We start from the raw sequence: 19,237 nt of genomic DNA, 5'->3' as shown, positions 1-19,237 counted from the left end.
CGCTGTAGTTCAGCCTGGGCAACATAGTGAGATCTCATCTCTTAAAAAAAATAATAAGCAAATTCAGAGTTATTATTATCACTCTTGTTACTGTTATCATTTTGGCCAGAAATAGTTAAAAAGTTGTGAATATTTAAAAAAGACTTCTATCTGCATCTGAAAACACTGATCTAGAGTTGGGTTGATAAGCTACAATATTTGCATCTGGCTCCAAAAAAGCAGTTTAAAGGTAAAATGCATTTATCAGATGGGTAGAATATTGTTATACTGTCATCCCTGCCTTGCTGGTGAACTTGCAGCTATAAAAAACACAACTGTTCTAGAAGGAAGAAGAAAGAACTAGAGATTAGGAGGGGGGAGGGTAAGATCGAATCCCTCTCTTCAGGAAAAGAAGGGTGGTGAAAGGTGAGAGATAAAGAAAACAGTTGCATACTTGAAAGAGAGTTCTAGATAAGAAAACTAGGAGGGATAAGGCTTTTAAAAATGGAGTCGCAGAGATAAAGTGTTTATTGTAAAATGGAGGAACAAAAGATATAAAGAGAATGCAAGGTTTAAGAAGAGAAAAATCAATATGTTTTAAATAAGAAGTAACGGAGAAATGAAGATTGAAAGGAGAGCCAGTATAAGGGGAAACTTCAGAAATAAACACACACCTCTGAGGAACACACATGTGTGTAACACCGCCCCCCCCCCACTCTAACAGCCAGGAAAGTGGAAAAATATCAGAAATGAACGTATCTAGTATAGCCAGGAAGGGTACCTATTATGTAAGTTCAGATGATGCTTGAATTTTTTAAATTAAATTTTAAAGTTTTGTAGTGGAGGAGGCCTTATGATTCACATTCTATTATAATCCAAGAAAGAATTCCAAATAAAAGAGGACTGTATAATAAGTAGATGCCAATTTTGCAAAATACATTCTTAATCACTCTATGATACCGCAGCACTTTATGTATAAGAAATTGCTCAGTATTTAAATACAAATGTCTAAGGAAATTGTTCTAGAAACATCTAACCTCTAAATTTGGGAAGAGCGGGGACTACCTGTTTTATTTATTGCTATGGTAGGTGCAGAAGAAGCTAATATTTAGTGCATAAATGGTTGCAAGAGGTTTTCTGGACACAAGCATCGTGTATTTGTTTAAAGAACAACTTATTATATACCATGGAAATTTAACAGCAATCAGGGAAAAGTCAAAAATCTATTGTTTTGGAAACTCTTATTGTGATACTGAAACATAGCCTTATTATACGTGCAGTGGTTTCTATGTTGCCAAGACTATTTACTAGAGGTTCTCAACTTTGGCTACATATTAATCAATATTAAAAAGTACTGATGCTTGGCCTCCTCCCCAAGACTTATGATTTAATTAGGGTCTTGAGTGTGACCCCACCCTCAGTATTTCTTAAAATTTCCTCCTCCTGCCCCCAATTTGTGATTCTACTGTGCAGTCTGGTTAGAGAAGCTTTGTATTAGAGGAATATTATACGCTTACGGCTTGAGTATTAATAATTGTCCATCTTCCTATATTTTTACAGTATATCATGTCTTAGAAAAGAGTCCTTATTCATGTTGCAGAATATTAATGAATCTTAAGTGACATATACACAAATTCCTTTTATTTTGTTTGATTTTTGTGTTATATTTGGGGCTAAATTTATCCTAAAACTTTTGAAGAAGATTTTATAAAATATTGTTTGTTTCCCGGATAAAAAGGATACTACAGAAAAGTAGGGCCATTTAATTAAACATTAAAGATAATAGTAAGTATGTTATCAAGGCAATTTTATATTAGGTAATTTTTAAATTCCCTTCAAATTTTCTCATTCGAATACATGACCAGTGACATTTACAGATTTTATTTTCCACTGAAGATTAACATGCTCTTAGGAGGAATGATTGAGGTAAATTGGCAGTTGTGTCTTTCATTGAACTGTTAACGCTCCTACAGGTTTTGAATTGGTCAATTTATTGATAAGATACTTGTAGTTAGAGTCAGCCATCCACAAAAGTATGAAGAGTGTGGGTTTAAAAGCTTTTACTTTGGTACTCTCTAACATGCCTTAAGTGCCTTTTTCCATGCTTCAGACCCCCTCAGTCCACATGTCATCCCAGTGTCTAGTGTGGGTTTCATCTCTGTATATATTTGCTGAGCCTTAGTAGGTGTGGTGTTAATTGCTAATGTTTGTAAAACAAAAAGTGGCCCTTTTCTGGGCTCTTTGCACTGTAATACGGGCCATAAAAACAGTATCAACAAAGCAAAACAAAAACGCATAAAACAAACCATGAGAATTCACAGGAATGACGTATTAATTCTGTACCTGTACAGAGGTACAAAAGTGCTCATCCAGGTCAGGGGCTACGTTAATTCAAGGGGCTTTCCTTGTAATGATAGGCAAATGTATTTTACAAGTGCTAGTGTAATTATGTAATTCATTACATAATGCCTTTCCTTCTGAGTCATTACAGTTATATAATATTGACACAAATTTGTACTTAGATTCATAACTGTAGGATAAGATATGTAATAAGGTGGTTTCTTTTTGTAAAAAACCGTTAGAAGGTTAGGGGAACCTACCTACTAAGAGATACAGCAATTCATCAACACATGACCTTAATGAATCTTTATAACTTTGCTTTCAGAGAGAATTGCCCTTAAAATATCCCTGGAATATTGTTCATCTTTGCTAAAAAAAAAAAAAAAAAAAAAAAAGACTGTTTGACAAATATTAATTGAGTTGCTAATAGGTACTGTTTTGCACGAGTGATCAAAATACACTCAGCACCTATTTTCATGTAGCTTGCATTCTAGCTAATCTTTCAAGAAAAATGTAGAAATCTCCTTTAATAGCTACATTTAAATAATACTTTTATGTCCATAAATCTCTTGAAATGATAATATCAATTGATTATATAATAAATGTATAATAAATCCTGTGAGGATGAGCATCATTTTTTAATTTTTTGGTTGTATCTAGAGCATATAGCACATAATAGTCACATCACATACAATAAATGTTTGCTTAATTCATAAATGAATGAATAATTCCAAATCCTGAGTTATTGTATATGAGTTTTTAAAATTATAAAGTGTTCTACAAGTGAAAATATTCTTTCATGGCTGACTACAAAACTGCTTAATGGTCAGTCTATCTAATTATGTAAAAATCTGTCAATTTGAGTGATGGGTAAAAACATCTGGCCAAATAACTGTTTTGAGATGAGTTAATTGTAGTCTATTTGTCAGAAACAATCCTTAAACTGCTATTTCACTAACAGTGTCTGATTTTTAGTTGTTAAGTCTTGGTTTATTCTCCCTAGAAATAACTATTGGAATACCTACTCGCAGGAAATAATATAAAACAATCTTAGGAACATGTAATAATACAAAGCATATTGAAAAATCCTCTGTTCACTTAAAGCTATTCAATACTGTCACCATCCATTAAAAATAATACCAAACATTTCAAAAGTTTTTGGTGACTGCATTTGATTATGCATTTCCAAGGTTTCCTTAACAACTAGTAACCAGATAGACAAAAAAGTATAGGCTGCCCATGATTACCAGCGCTTTCAGGTTACAGCAGGCAAATCTAAGTCAGATGGTGGTGTTGTAGCACTGCTGTCTTTCTTTGGACCGCACCATATTATCTGTTTATATGTATGCTATGGTTTTTGCTCAAAAAGAGGGTGAGTTGAAGCAATTTAATATCACAGATGCTGCTCTGTTCTGCACTTGTGTATGTAGTCACCAAAGAGTTTCCAGAAGGGGATAGCTTCCCTGAATTCTCCCACTGCTGCCAGCCTCTCAACGTTTAAGTGGTCTTCTTTCCACCTTTCCCCCTTACTCCCTCCACCACAATTTAAGATCTATCTGCTTAGGAATTTTATGAACATCTTCAAACGATTTTGAATTATTTTCCAAAGTTGAGAAGTAATTTAGGAATGCAGGTGCCACTTCCATTGAGTACGTATCTTTCACTGCTGTCAGATCTTCCTATTAGGAGATTTTGTTTCAAGGAGAAAGCGCCACAACAACAGAAAACCAGAAGTGAATTAGGAAGATCCTTTTCTAGAACAAAACAGACTTATAAATGTTTCAAATTTCTTTGGAGCAAATATCTTTGGGAAAGCTGGAAAAAAATGGAATTGGTTGATTGGACATAGTTGGTTTGTATATCTATGGATTAAATGTGTCAAATGTTAGTGAAGGAAAGAGAAAAATGAAAAGAAAGAATGACAATGGAGAAATAAGTCTTACATGGATTCCATTGTCTCTGTTCCTTACCAGAAGGTCCCTTATGTTAGAATATACCCAGGCAAATACTACATTGTGTATTTTTATGAAGGCTCCTTTTTGTGAAACATACTTATCTTTAGGAACAATTCTTGTTATGCCCTGGGTGTTTCTCCTGTCCCCACATCTTCTTTCTCAGCATACTTCTTCAGTATGTTCAACGCCTTGTACACTTTAAATACATGCTCTGAAACTTGGAATGTTATACCTTGCAGTTGCAAAATATCTTTCAAATTGCTGTTGCATACTTAAATACAGATCTACCTGGAAATCCAAATGATGTGGTAAAATACATTTACTTTTAATTGAAAATAAACTTGACTTTTCATTTGGTGGTTACCATTTCCCCTTTGTTCCTGGAAGAGTTTTTCTTTATTTTCTTCCTCTCCTTGCACATGTTGATCTTTTTTAAAAATGAATGGTTGCCAAATCTAGTTTGAGTTAGAAAGGAAGGTGGGGGTGGTAGGTACTAAAAATTCTGACCAAGAACATTAGCAACTGATTTCCAATATAGCTATAGTCTATATGCCTGGTAATGCAATTAAATTACAATTACATTAATTGATATTATAAATCATGCTTTGGGAAAATGAGTTTTTGAGACTTGTGACACCTAGTCTCATTTTTATTTTTCACATGTATCTTGGGGGAAAAATATCAGCACATATGGAAGATAATAAGAGTTGTTTCTTCCTCTAGTGTGATCAATTTTTACTTTATAACTATGGTGTGCTGTAGAGATGTGAAGTAAATTCATAAACTTGGTAATTTATTTTAAAATACCGAAGAAAATTGTAGGCTATTTTATCTAGAATATGTTTTATAAATGCAGAAAAGAAGCTTTTTACCTTAAAGGAATTGATTTGAATCTGTACCAATGACCAAAAATTTGTAATTTGGTTTGAATATTAAATAAGCAATTTCAAGAATTTTAGCAGTTTAAACTATTTCTGATGGAAATGGTATTTCTTCATTTACTTCCAACCTGCATCACTGCTATTCTTTGTGATAGCTATTTTATGGGGTGTTCCATGTATGGCAGAATTTGAGTCTGCTACTGTGACATCCTACATGGCTATTAATAAAGACATTTCAGTAAGGCAAATATTAAACAGAATCATTAAGTTTCTGTGCAGTGAGTTTGTATAAGAAAAATGATGCAAATGATAAGATTCTGCAAGCCCTTTCAGTATGTTGAACTCACCAATAAACTGAAGACTTGTGAGAAATATGATTTTTCTTTATACACTCAGAGGAAGTATTTAAAAAGAAATTAAACAAGAAACCAGGCGCCTCTAGGTAAAGTAAAGGAAAAACATTAAAATTTCATAACAGTTCTAGAATTTGCTCAATAAATTTACATTGGTATCAGAAAACTATCCCAGACAATGAAAGTACTGTGAGCCCTAAGGTTAAGTGAGAGCTTGTAAGGCAAATTATAGCTGCACAAAAACATTGTAGACTTCCAAATTTTAAAGGCATTAAACATGAAGGATAAACACGTACTTTGCTCATTTCCTCAGATTAAGTATGGTATTTTAGAAAGGTGTACACTTTCCCCATTTTCCCCATCAAATTTTAAAAACTCAAATTTTAATCTGCATGTAGTCATGAAGAAAATTTGATTTGTGTTTATTTGCATGGGTTAAAACAAATCAAAGTACTGAGTATAATTTGTGGGAAATATCTAATTTGTAAGTCTGTGTACATTTCAAAAGAAATGACTTACAAGAATCATGATACTGTATCTGAGGACATTTGTGTTTCAACTGTCTTTTTAGTAAGAGAAATATGAATATACTTTTTGCTTAAAATTTTGATATTTAAAGACACTTAAAACTGGGTTATCTAATCCCGGTGATTGAATTGTTATAACTACTACTTTGGGAGCTAGAATATAAGTACTAGTGATTAATTCTCTGTCTTTTATTTTATAAAGATCTGGCTGCTCTTAAGAAACAGCAAATTACCTCAATTTACAACTCATCATTTTATTTTTAAAGAAGTACACTTTCATGACTTACAGAAACTAGAAATAATCTTAAGTATAGAACTGAGACAAATCATTTTAATTTAGTCACAACCTGAGAACTAATATAGAAGTATATTAAGTGCATGCCATTAAAAAAAAAAAAGATCTAAAAGAGTACTATAGAAAATGGGTGGCAAAATTTTCAGTCTGCTACTTGAAAACTGGCTTTTCTTTCCCCCAGAACTTGTATGCTCCATGCTTCACTGTTCTCTGTTAGATGTGTGGTTATAAAATTGTGAAAATGGAGGCTTTTCTGGTAGCAAAAGGGTTAAGTTCTTTTTGCTTTACCAGTTTCAAATTACAATGAGAAGCCTCTTCTTTCCCAGCAGGGTTGTGCTTACATTACTCTTTAGATCTCTCTTGAAGAGGGCTGGTATATTTGTGCCTGCTGGAGGTGGAATTAACAGTAAGAAGGAGAAAGGGATTGAATGGACTTACAGGAAGGATTTCAAGTAAATTCAGGGAAACACATTTACTTGAATAGTACAACCTTGAGTATTATTTTACACTAAGACGACACAAAAGATGTTAAAGTTATCACCAAGCTGCCGGACAAATATATATTCCAACACCAAGGTGCAGATCAGCATAAATCTGTGATTCAGAAATCAAGATTTGTCTTGGAAAGAGCTCAAGGGTTGAGAAGAACTCAACAGCAAGTGAAGATAACTCTGGGAACTACAGTTTATCAGAAGATTAACTTTCGTTAATTCAAATACCAAAGGCCTGAATTCCTATAAATTCATATAGGAATGCATAGGTCATCTGATCAAATAATATTAGCCGTCTTCTGCTACATCAATGCAGCAAAAACTCTTAACAACTGTGGATAATTGGAAATCTGAGTTTCAGCTTTCTTAGAAATAACTACTCTTGACATATTCCAAAATATTTAAAATAGGACAGGAAAATCAGTGAGGATGTTGTGTTCAGAAAAATGTCACTGTCATGAAGAATAGGTAAATTTGTTTTTTCAGCTACTGGGAAAGTGTACCTCCCAGGAACTTAGATTTTTTTTTTTTTTTTTTTTTAAGAGGACAAGAAAAACTAAAAATATAAACTTTTGCTTTTGGACAAAAATGCATCTGACTGTATTTTTACTTAGGGGTGTTGTGGGTTTCCTCTGGAGCTTCTGGGTTCTAGTGGGTTATGCAAAAGGAGGTTTGGGAGACAATCATGTTCACTCCAGTTTTATTTATAGAAGACTACGGAACCACGAAAGACGGGAAATACAGAGGGAAATTCTCTCTATTTTGGGTTTGCCTCACAGACCCAGACCATTTTCACCTGGAAAACAAGCATCTTCTGCGCCTCTCTTTATGCTGGACCTATACAATGCCATGGCCAATGAAGAAAATCCCGAAGAGTCGGAATATTCAGTGAGGGCATCTTTGGCAGGAGAGCCCAGAGGGGCAAGAAAAGGATACCCAGCCTCTCCCAATGGGTATCCTCGCCGCATACAGTTATCTCGGACCACTCCTCTGACCACCCAGAGTCCTCCTCTAGCCAGCCTACATGATACCAACTTTCTGAATGATGCTGACATGGTTATGAGCTTTGTCAACTTAGGTATGTTGTTCGTTTATTTGTTAATCTATGTTCTTAAAAAGTTGAAGTTTTCCTAATGGTAAAGTAGCTGCTTGGTAGGTGGTCATGTTTATATAAAGTCATTTTCTATAACTCTCCTTTCTAGCTTCTGTTTTCTTTCTTCCATTGATATGAGGTAAGATTTTTGCCTTAGGCAACAAAGTCAAATATATATTTAATATGAAAAGCTAAAATTAAACACTTATAGTTTGGGTAGCTTTGGCTGTTTTTAGATTTTGTTAAAATTTCAACCTTGCTGAAATATATGAATAAAAAGGCAGTAGTCTAAGAAAAGGGAAATTTATGAGGACAGCTATGCTATGGGCAAAAAAGAAAAAAAAAAAAAAAACCAAGCTCTTACAGATGGGAAAGTAAAAGTGACATTCTGAACCATTTTTTTTGTTAGTAATTTAAAGCACATATAAGTGTATATTCACAAAATACTCAAAAATTCTTAACTAGGGAAAGCAACTACCATAATAATATTGATGTGAAATTAACTAAGATCAAATAATACTATAAAAGATCACTATGAAGGAATCCAGGAAGGGATTCTGAAATTCTATGAAAAATATTTTAGGAAAAAACTTTCAATCTAACATTTCCTACCTGTAATGATTAAAATATGTTACTTCTACTTGATTTTTTTCATAGGCCAGGGAAATGTAAAACATGCTGCCATGGTCTTTACCTATACAAAAGTTTCCTTTTACTTGAGATAAAATATTTAAAAATTTCTGTAAATAGCAGCAGTATTAGTGAGTAATTTTTAAAATTATGTTTTACTCAAAACTGGTACTTCATGGTAGTTTTAAAATATTGACAACTTCAAATAGTAAATTAGTGTTCAATATTCTCTCTAGCAATAATAGTAAAGAGGTTACCAATTTAAAATGATTTTATAAGAGCTATTGTTTTCTTTAAATATTTTAGAAAAAAACTGAAGGTGAAATTTACCATTTCTGACATTCAAAGAAAAATAACATAGAATGTATTTTATTTTTGAAGTCTAAAAATTTTATGAACAAATTTAATCAACTGGGAAGAATTGAGAACTTTGTAACGTAATAACTTTTAAAACTTTCTTTTAAAAGTATAATCTGCTTTGACTTAAAATCGACATGTTTTATTATACACTTAATTAAAAACTTCCTTGTGTGATATCTCAAAGGAATTATCCTGTGAAAAGTCAGATAGCAACAAGTCTTAATAACACATGGGTGCTTTTATAATATATATTACTTAATATGCTCTGCTCATTTGCTCTTAGCAATCCTAGCATGAAGGATAAGGTACTTAATAAATCATATGTTTTATGTTACTAGAGACAAAGCTCTCATTATTAGGTTTTAGTAAGTCATCATTTGTTGCACTAATCAAGTGTCCTGGAGGCCTTTTTTTCTACATATAATTAATAGATTTCACTTGGAACTTCTATGCCATTAAAATATAGTTCAATTCTAATTAAACCGTATGATTGAATTTTCCTAGTATAAGGGGGCATGCAAATGTGGCTCATGATACATTTTATTTTGTAGCATTTCTAAAATATTATTTAAGAATTTAAATTAGTTTCACTACTAGAAAAATTCCAATCTAGCATAATTTACATGTTTGCAAGTTAAATCATTGGAAAAAATCAGTTCAGGTCATTTAAACTATGACAGAGAAGAATTTGTTATGTTACATACTTTAAAAAACAGTAGCTCAGTCTTGAATTTGCTCTAATGATATATTTTATTATAATTAAATATTTTGATTATTCACAAGAGAAGTATTTTTTAACAAAAGAATCAATTATCATTTAGCATTTGTGTGCCATTACTTTCTATTAATCTACATAGAATAAGTCAAAAACCATAGTAAGCAGTTTTGTTCGGTGATTTCCAGCACTTTTTTAAAAATTGTTAATGTATTATTAAGGAATACATTTTTAAATCAATTAAATTTTGGTTATATTTTTCAGATTATAATAGCACAGCAGTTTATCAGTTTATTACCTACACCAAGAAATACAATTATTCTTTTTACTCTAGAGAAACAATGTTGGATATAGGCTTTAGAAAATTTTATTTATTTATTTTTATTGTGTTTGAACTGTTGAGTAGTGATTTATCCTCAAGAACAAGGCATAATATTTTTTCTTTATTTAATAATTACAAACTAAATAGCTCAAATAAAATTATTGACAACATTGATTCTGATACTAGGTGTTTCTCCTGGTAGTCTCTGAGGAAAATTAAACTACCATTGTATTATCCTCAGACCATGCCTTCTAACATATCCAAACCTTACAACCAATCACTACTTAGTAAAAATCTTTAACTTCTGTGTTTCTTTCATAAGAAAATAGGCCAAAATATACCCAGAAAAGGTAAATTTGTAATATCATTATTAACTGCAATAAGAATTTAAATGCTTTATAATGTAATATTCATTAACAAATATCAACTGCAACTTGTTTCATGTTCTTATAAAACTCAAGAGGATTTTCTTAAATTTTTTTTTTAGTATTTTTAAAAAATATGTATATAGTTGTGACAAAGTGCAAATGAGTCAAATTAGCAACAGGCAAGAGATTTTTACTGAGGAAGTCACCTGGATATTTAAATATGTGAAAAGAATGTGTTGACGTTTCCCATAATAAGATGAATTATGTATAAAGGATCTAGTAGCATCCTTTTTAAAAATGCCTGCATGTTGTCATTTTCAAGTCAAACAATGGATTTTCTACAATTCATTCAGAAAGAAATTTTTTTCAACATAAATTTTGCTCATCGAGAACAATTAATCCAAACTCAGAATCATATTTGGCAAAATACTTTTTAAATTTCAGGTGAGATAAGTTTTGTGTTCATAAGTGAAAAATAGATTAGAATTTACTAAAAGAAAAAAATAAAATGTATATAAATTGTCTTATGGCATGTAAACATCTGAATATGAAACCAAACACATCATTTTAACCTTTGAATTATATTAGTGAATTGTTCACTTTGCAGAACCAAATATTGTGTGAAGAGAAGCTTTCCGTCTGTTGTATTTATTATTCTCAGGCCAACTTTTGTTAGTCTCATAGTATAGAGTTTTTACAGATTCAGTTCTTTGCTTTTTCCCTAAAATTGTTGATTATCAGTAGAATTTTTGCTTAGTTAATGTCACATTATGTTGTTAGTAACAAAAGATATCTTTCTAGTAAATTTTTTCTCTTTTAACCACCTGTTTTTCAAAAATGGTATATGTATTAAATACCTATGCAAATTAAAGGAATGATTGGCTAATCTGTTTGCAATATTTAAGTATATCTCTATTTACATAAAGGTAAACATGTGGTGTATTTCAAGATCTTTTAGTTAGGAACCAATTTTATTTGATACTTTGATAGTATCAGTAAAATGATGTAAGTTTGTACATGTTTTAGAGGAAATTACCAAAGAAACATAAAAACAGGAAATTTACTTTAATATTATTCTTTGTGTAGGTGAATTTTTCTGAAAAAGTTGAACTTTGAGTTTATCAGTGGTTTTTGACTCACTGATCAGTGAAGTCAAATGCTTCTTAAATATATTCCAAGAATATATATCAATTCCAAGTATAAAAGGATTCAAATGAGATGCTTAATTTTTTTAATGTTCTATAACAACAGATTTAGAATGTTAAACATAAAAGAAAAAATGCTTTCAAAAACTTTATATTAAGCCCTCCTTGCCCTACTTCCCCAAATCATTAAACTCTTCTGGTACTGGAAGGAAAAAATGCTTATGTTCTTAGTTGTCAGATTTGAAAGACATCATTGATATTTATTGTTGTTTTTGGCTGACCCAAGTGCCCAGTGGAGAGGAATTTATATACAGATCTACGTAAAGATGCCTATCTATGTAGTCTCTCCAACAGGGTTATTAACACTTGTGTAACATAAACACACCCATAAACACATGCGAGATTTTTTTTTAAGTGGGGGATGGGCTGAGGAGAAAGATGATGTAAAGCCATTACAGTACATATTCATAAATTATGTCTGGAGTAGCAGATGCTAATATTGGGTAAAGCAAAAATTATTCTTTAAAACGTTTAACTTTTGAAGAGAAAGAATTTGCTGAGGGTGGAGACCTTTTTTTTCTCTTCTTCTGCCACCCTTCACACTCATAAACATGACCAAAGGGATTCTTGTCCTCCTTTAAGGCCAGTTGATTGTCCAGTGACTGGTATGGCTGCCAGAGACAGTTATAATCATAGCTTAATTAAAAAGTTTTCTTGCAAATTTTAATGGTCACTCACAAATAGCCAGTTATAAAAGTTCAGGCTACAGCTGGAACGAAGAAGATATGAGCACATAAGCTAGAAGGACTTGACTGGCTCAACCACCACCTCCTCTCCCTCCTTCCCTTTCATTCTTCCATTCTCTGTAATATCACTGCCCTCTCCCCCCACTCCCACATTTTTTGGCCTTTCCTCTTTAGTTCTGTGGTCTCTAGCCTTAGGCTCTCTTGGCACCCCTTGCCTTACCACCCCCACCCTTCCTGGGCTCTGCCTTTGGTCCTAGTTTCTTCATAGCTAGAGGCGTAGGTTAGTTGAAAATCAATTAGTTACAGTTTGAGAATTTAGGTACAGTCTCCTGTTTTCTCTGTGGTCGAGAAGGAAAAGGTTATGACTTGCCAATTGCAGCCTCCACCCACTGGGAGAAAAGCTCCCCCGGGCATCAGAACTGCCCTAGCTCCTGCCCTCTCCTGTACCCCTGTAATTGTTTCCCCAACATTCCATCCTTCTTTGCCTCCTCATCTCTCCCTGAGGATCCCATTAGCAGAATTTAATTGTGTTTTTGCCTTTGCTATCTTATAACATAATCAAAATTTAAAAGAAGAAATTTAAAGGGAAGTTAAAAAAAAAAAGAGGGAAATTACAACGTTGAGCAAAAATAACACTAATCAAACATGCAATTCCCATTTTGCATATGTTATCTTTATTTCATACCCATGGCACTCCTGCGAAGAAATTATTTTCTTTTTTTTTTTTTTTAAGTTGAGATGAGGAGAGAGAGAGAGAATAAAGAGATCAAATGTAGGAGTTGGAGGCATAGGACGATGAGGATGAGACGAGAAAGAAAATATTTTTTAAAAAGTACTTGAAAGGAAGAAAGTGAATGAGATGACTCATTAAAGGCTGATCTTTGAGTCGTGCAGGTGGGGGCTGTGTTGGGAAATCCTCAGTCTACCTCATACTGACACAGCAGCTAATTCAACATCCCCGACCACATCAGCTCCAGGGGAAAGCCCTTTCATCCTCACATGCTGAAATACCGAAGTGGGGAAAACAGGGGGGTTGTCTCAGTGTGTGTGTACAAGGAGCACACAGACGGGCTACTCACATTTACAGTCATAAATAATGTAGTAGCTCAGCTTTAAAAAACCACAGGTTAAAGGAAGAGGCTTCCCTGACGCACAGAGAGGGGCTGAGATCAGAGGAGCAACTGAATGGGTTGGAGGGAAACAATGAATCCCTTGTTCTAAGGAATATTTACGAGTGCTTCTTTGCACCTTAAGTTCATATTTTATTGGCTGGGCTGAGAGGTTTCCCCATTTGCTCATCTCTTAAAATAATACCCCAGGCTAAGATATCCTTTAAATCATGCCAGTCAGCCCTGACAAACAGCTCATTTATTTGGGGGAAAAAGGGGTCTGTTTTGATTTGGATGTCAGATTGGGATGTTTAAGATTCAGCTCACAAGGGTTGGCAGTAAGATAAAAATAATTGTGGGAGTATTCACCTGCCCATTTCAGAGATGTGTCAAAGAATCCACATAACCAAGTGGTAGGAACCGCTGATTTGTCTGAGTCTTGTCCCAGTGATTGTGGATAAATTGTAATTTAAAAGCGTAGAAACAAAATCTATTAAAGTGTACAATGTTTAAAATGAGAGAAAAGTAATCATTTGTAGATTAGTAAGAAAACTCTTTAGTGGTTTAGGGGGAAAAGAAAAGAACAGCAACAGCAACAATAACAAACCTTCCTAACCAAAGAGACTGCATTATCATCTGCTTGGAAAGCAGTAAATATTACATAAAACTTAGAAACCTAAACCTTGTGTCATTCTGAATAGTAGATACAGAAATTAAACTAAGATACGTGCTATTTTATAATTTCTAAGACAAAGAAAATCCTTGTCTTAAATACTGTGTTTAATTTCTTTCTAGAAGTAAATGTTAACAACTTTTATTGTTCTTGTTAAACAGGTTTCCTGGAGTTGTTAGGAATAAAGAAAATGGTTTAAAAAGGTCAGGATCGACAGATGTAAATCCCACTTAGATTTTATTCGGGACTATAAGACATGTCAAAATCAAGAAAAGATTTATTAACATTTACAAAATCCTTCAGCTATTTTTATGCTATCATGAAGTGAATTCTACATTATTGTACACAGATTTTCTGTCCCTGTTGTGGCTCTGTGATTAATCTTTCTATACAGGAGACACAGCCATTTCCACAATCTTAAGTTCATGACATATTAGCACTCACATGACTTTCAAGATTACTTATAAATTTAACCTAATTGCTTTGTTTTCTGTGCTTCCATTGCAGAAGTAGCGTAGCATAGAGGAAGCCAGAACGCCTGGATTGGAATCCCATATTCTATACTTACTAGCAGTGTGGACTTGAGCAAGTTACTTAAATTCTTTGTGCCTCTGCTTCCTTGTCTAAAAAGTGCAGATAATAATGACACCTTCTTCACTGGGTTTTGAGAAAATTAAATGAGTCAGAATGCATGCACTTTTAAAAAAAGTATTTGGAACATAATAAGACCTCAATAAATGTCCGTTGCTGTTATTAAAGTTGTATTTGTATCCAACACATCTGTACCAATTTGCAGGAGCACCTGCATAGTCTGTGGAACATGGTGCAAAATGAAAACTCAAACCCCTCGTTCAAAAATTATTAAGAATTTCAAGATGGTGACAGAGGAGTATTCGACCAAGAGTGGGACCCTTCTGAGCCCAGGGCCCTGTGCAACTGCACAGGTCACGTGCCCATGAAGCTGGTCCTATATATTCGCTTACATGTTGTGACAGCAGGAACCATTTTCTATTCATCCCTTTTTACCCCTAGATATGTATCAGCATTCCAGAAGGAAAGAGACAGCATGTGCAAACTAAATCATTTGAGGAAAGTTTAACTAATGTTACACTGTTTATAGTGTTGTGGGCAAAGATTTTGTTTTTGCAAATCAAGGGATAATGCGCTGCCCTGGGATTGCAGGGTAGACTTCACTACTCCTGGTCAAGAGGGAGAAATAGTTACCAGAACACCCAGAGGGGAGATGTGTGGGAAGGTGCCCTGGCAGAAGCTGGGGCCTTTGTGAGAAAGATGCCATGTAGCCAGAACCTAGATACTCATCGAGGGGGAGACCCAGGGCCAAATACCCTCCCATCCTTTTCTGTCATGTTTCCCTTGCTGAAAGCCAGAGGGCCATGAGCCCATGGGTGCAGCTCCAGAAAGCCAGTCTCTTGCTGCAAAAAGCAGAGTAGAGATATGTGGACAGTGGATCTTGATGCACAAATGGAAGATATTTGGCACAAATGGGTAAATAAACATTGGGTAATTAGACAAAAAGATCTAAAATCATGTCAATTTCAATGCAAGTTCCTGATATATATGTTAACTTTTGTCTTAGTTAATTTATAATAGAATTCAAGAGATAATCATAATTTAGTGTGACAGATAATTACTTCAGGAGTTGGTGAAGTAAAGTGGTCAAAATAAGCAGGGCATGCTAAAAAAACAAACAAACAAACAAACAAACAAAACCTTAAAGTCTATATGGGTCAGTAACTTTAGCTGATATAGTAAAACTATTTTACAGCAAACTGAAGTTTAAAACAAACAAAAAACCCTGAAAAACAAAATCCCCCCAAACAAGGAGAAGTGGCACTTTCATATCATAATATGAACATGAGACTGCAGCCACCAATCAAAAACTTCAGTACGGAAAGCACTAGAATATATGCAAATACGTAGGGCAAAATGAAGAGCAATATATCTTTTAAGTCATTAAGCCTGTTTATTCTCACTGTATGCCAAACATACCTTCTGAAATGACCCATGCCTGTGTGTTCAAGCGTTTTTGAATTCTGGGTGGAATCATATGATATCCTTACATGCAGCATTCACATTCCACAGTTAATGTTGCAGGCTAAAATAATGCTAAAATGAGGCAAATTGGGATTATTGTCTTTCTTCTTTACTACCTTTAGTCTCCCCTGACAGAGTGCCTGTGACTCAGAGCGGCAGAATTTAGTGGAGGAGCAGGTATGTTAGCTATTTAGTTCTCATAAATAACCAACTGCTAAGCCTTGAGGCCAGAGCCATCTCCCTGCCCTTTAATCACAGAGAAACATAGAATAGAACAGCCTCTTTCCAGTATAGCTTATGCTCCCATTCAAAGCTGCTAAGGTTGGTAATTTTACTTCTGTAGCTATTATTAAATAAAACAAAAGAAGAGGGAGCTCAACTGGGAAATTGTGTAGGCTCCTCTGCAAATAACCTTGATGTAGGCACTGAAGACTTAATCAATGGGGAAGAGATGAACGTCATCAATTAAATAAGCTTTATGACTAAGGTTTTTGTAAGTTGATTCTTCATTCTGAGTGAAGAGGGCTCATTTGGTTCTCCCTTAACTGTCTTAGTAAGGTTTAAGTGTAAGGGCTTTGGAGTCAGACTGGTTTGAATACCAGCTTTGAATTGAACAGCTGAATATTCTTAAGTAAATCATTGTACCTTACTGGAACTGTTTCCTCATCTCTTAAGTGGAGCTCAACATATGGAATTGTACTAAAGATTTAATAAGGTACGGTTATAGGCCTTTAACTCTACGTGAGATAAGTGCTCAATTAATGGTCCCTACTGCTACTAAAACTACTTCTATTAGAAGAGAATCTAGAGAGTTCTAACATGAGAGGGAATCTACATTCAGTCCACTAGACTTTGTCAAATAAATACCTTGCTGAAATTCTAAAACATTATGCGCATAACTTTTCTTCCATTCAAACGAAAATGAACCCTTGCGTTTTATTGACTGTGTCTTCAAGTTGGACCGTTGATGGACTCTGGTCCCCCGTTAGGGTGTCCTGGAACAGATCAGTGCCTGACAGAGCCTTCCCGAGACTGGCTGTGGTGCTTCCCTTCAAGTACCCAAAGGCAACATTTTCTGTGATGAGCTGCTGAAAGGTGCTTTTCATATTACCTTTGGTCAGAGTCCTAGAACTAGTCCGTGGTTTTACTTTAATTCCAGATATTACCTGTTCCATTTCCTTGCTTATTATGGAGATGGGGAAGCTGATTGCAAGCCAAAGTAATAATATACGATTAGAAGATATTTGGTTGTAAAGACACAGACACTCTATAAAAGACCCTTTGAAAGAAGGAAAAAAAATCTGAAGAGCTTTTAATGATTATTTTCGTAAGTCAATTTGCTTTTTGAATTTTAATTTTCAAGAAGTTGATTCATGATGAAAATCTAGGTGAATAAACTCCTGGACTCTAAGTAGGAAAGTCATTCTGTTCAAATAATCATTCAATTTGGGATCTATTAGTAGTGCTTGTAATTCAAATCATGTCTGAATTTATGATTTCTAATTTATAGGTATTTTCATTACTATTTCTATAATTATTATAATTTTGTTTCTATTTAATACCATTCAGGCTTAAGTATTGTAACATTTCTAGACTATTTGGGCTGATTTTTTTTTTTCAGATGAGGTTGTCAGATATTTTTGTGAATTTTCTTGAGTTATTGTAATAACTTATAATATTTGAAACAGGATGGGAATTTATGGGTTTGATTTCAAAAACCACACAAAAGGCCATACATAAACTGCGCACATCTTCTGTTCACAGTATATACACTGTAAAGTCATCAAATTGATCTTTGATATTTCATAATATATTGAGTGGAAAAACATGGATTTATTATTTTTTCATTATTTGATAAGATGCTACAACGTAAGTCATTATGATGATTTCTTAGTGTGTTTTGTCTTGCTGTAACAGAATATGTGAGCTTTATAAATTTATAAAGCTTTATAAAGAAAAGAAATGTATTTGGCTCATGATCCTGGAGGTTGAGACCTTCAAAATCAGGCAGCCCATCTGATAAGAGTCTCCTGCTGCTTTAACTGATGGCAGAAAGTGGAAGGGAAAGTGGACATATGGGAAGAGACACACATGAGAGGCTGGGCTCACTTATAACAACCTGCTCTCAAGGGAACTCAATAAGAATTCACTCCCATGAGATGGTATTAATTTACTCATGGTGACGGTGTTCCCACGATCCAAGCACCTCCCACTAGGTTCCAACTCCCAACACTACCATATTGGAAATCAAATTTGAATATGAGTTTCAGAGGGGACACTCAAACCATAGCAGATGATCGCTGCTAGCTTTTTAATTGTGGTGAGTACAGTTTTTAAGCTATGGATTCCAATTATATATATATATTGACATATTCCACTCAACATTTAAGATTTTTCTCTTCTATACTCTCATATCAAAAACAATTATCATTCTTCAGTTGTTTACATTGAGGAAGAATGTTACTTATGTGGAGAATTTTACTTAACAGAATAAAAATATTAATTAATATATTTTCTGTATGTGTGATGCATTTAAAGTACAGTTATGTATCACTTAATGATGGGAATACATTCTGAGAAATGTGTTTTTAGGTGATTTGGTACTTATACAGATCTAGATGGTATAGTCTACTATAACACCTAGGCCATATGGTATAGCTTATTGCTACTAGGTTACAAACCTGTATAGCATGCTACTGCACTGAATACTGTAAGCAATTGTAACACAATGGTGTTTGTGTATCTAAACCTATCTAAAAAAAGGTAATTTGTTGTGCTATGATGTTATGATGGCACCGGAGTCACTAGGCAATAGGAATTTTCAGCTTCATTATAATTTTATGAGACCACTGTTGTATATATGGTCTATGTAGACTGAAATGTTGTTATGTGGTTCATGGCTATATATTGACATTGTCAGGTTGTATAATAGTATAGTTGTAGCAGTAGTAATTAAAGCAACAATAACAGCAATAAATGTAATTCCCATGCCAGAAACTGGACTAAGTGATTTGCATCCATTATTTTAAATAATTCACATCTGAATTCTGTGGGTAAATATGTTTCTGCCCCAAATTTACTGATGTAGAAATTGAGGGTATTCAAAGGGTAAATAACTTACAAAAGTCACCCAGCTAGTGAATGACAGAAACATTACTGTCTGGCTACAACTTTTATGTTCTTTGTCATGACTCTTTACC

At 33.9% G+C, this 19,237-nt stretch overlaps 1 protein-coding gene across 3 annotated transcripts in view; it reads left to right on the top strand.

The window, feature by feature from the left end:
- The first annotated feature begins 6,674 nt into the window (after positions 1 to 6,674).
- Positions 6,675 to 19,237, top strand: part of BMP5 (bone morphogenetic protein 5) — a 128,777-nt gene continuing 116,214 nt past the window's right edge. For all 3 annotated transcript variants that reach the window (XM_069488151.1, XM_069488150.1, XM_069488149.1), the window contains exon 1: positions 6,675 to 7,899. In XM_069488151.1, the coding sequence (XP_069344252.1) occupies positions 7,410 to 7,899 (490 nt within the window). In that variant the 5' untranslated portion in view covers positions 6,675 to 7,409. The remainder of the gene's footprint in view (positions 7,900 to 19,237) is intronic.

This window comes from Eulemur rufifrons, chromosome 15 (genome assembly GCF_041146395.1).
Source record: "Eulemur rufifrons isolate Redbay chromosome 15, OSU_ERuf_1, whole genome shotgun sequence".
NCBI lineage: Eukaryota > Metazoa > Chordata > Mammalia > Primates > Lemuridae > Eulemur > Eulemur rufifrons.
The sequence above is the reverse complement of the archived record's forward strand: the minus strand, read 5'-3'. Positions and strand labels throughout refer to the sequence as shown.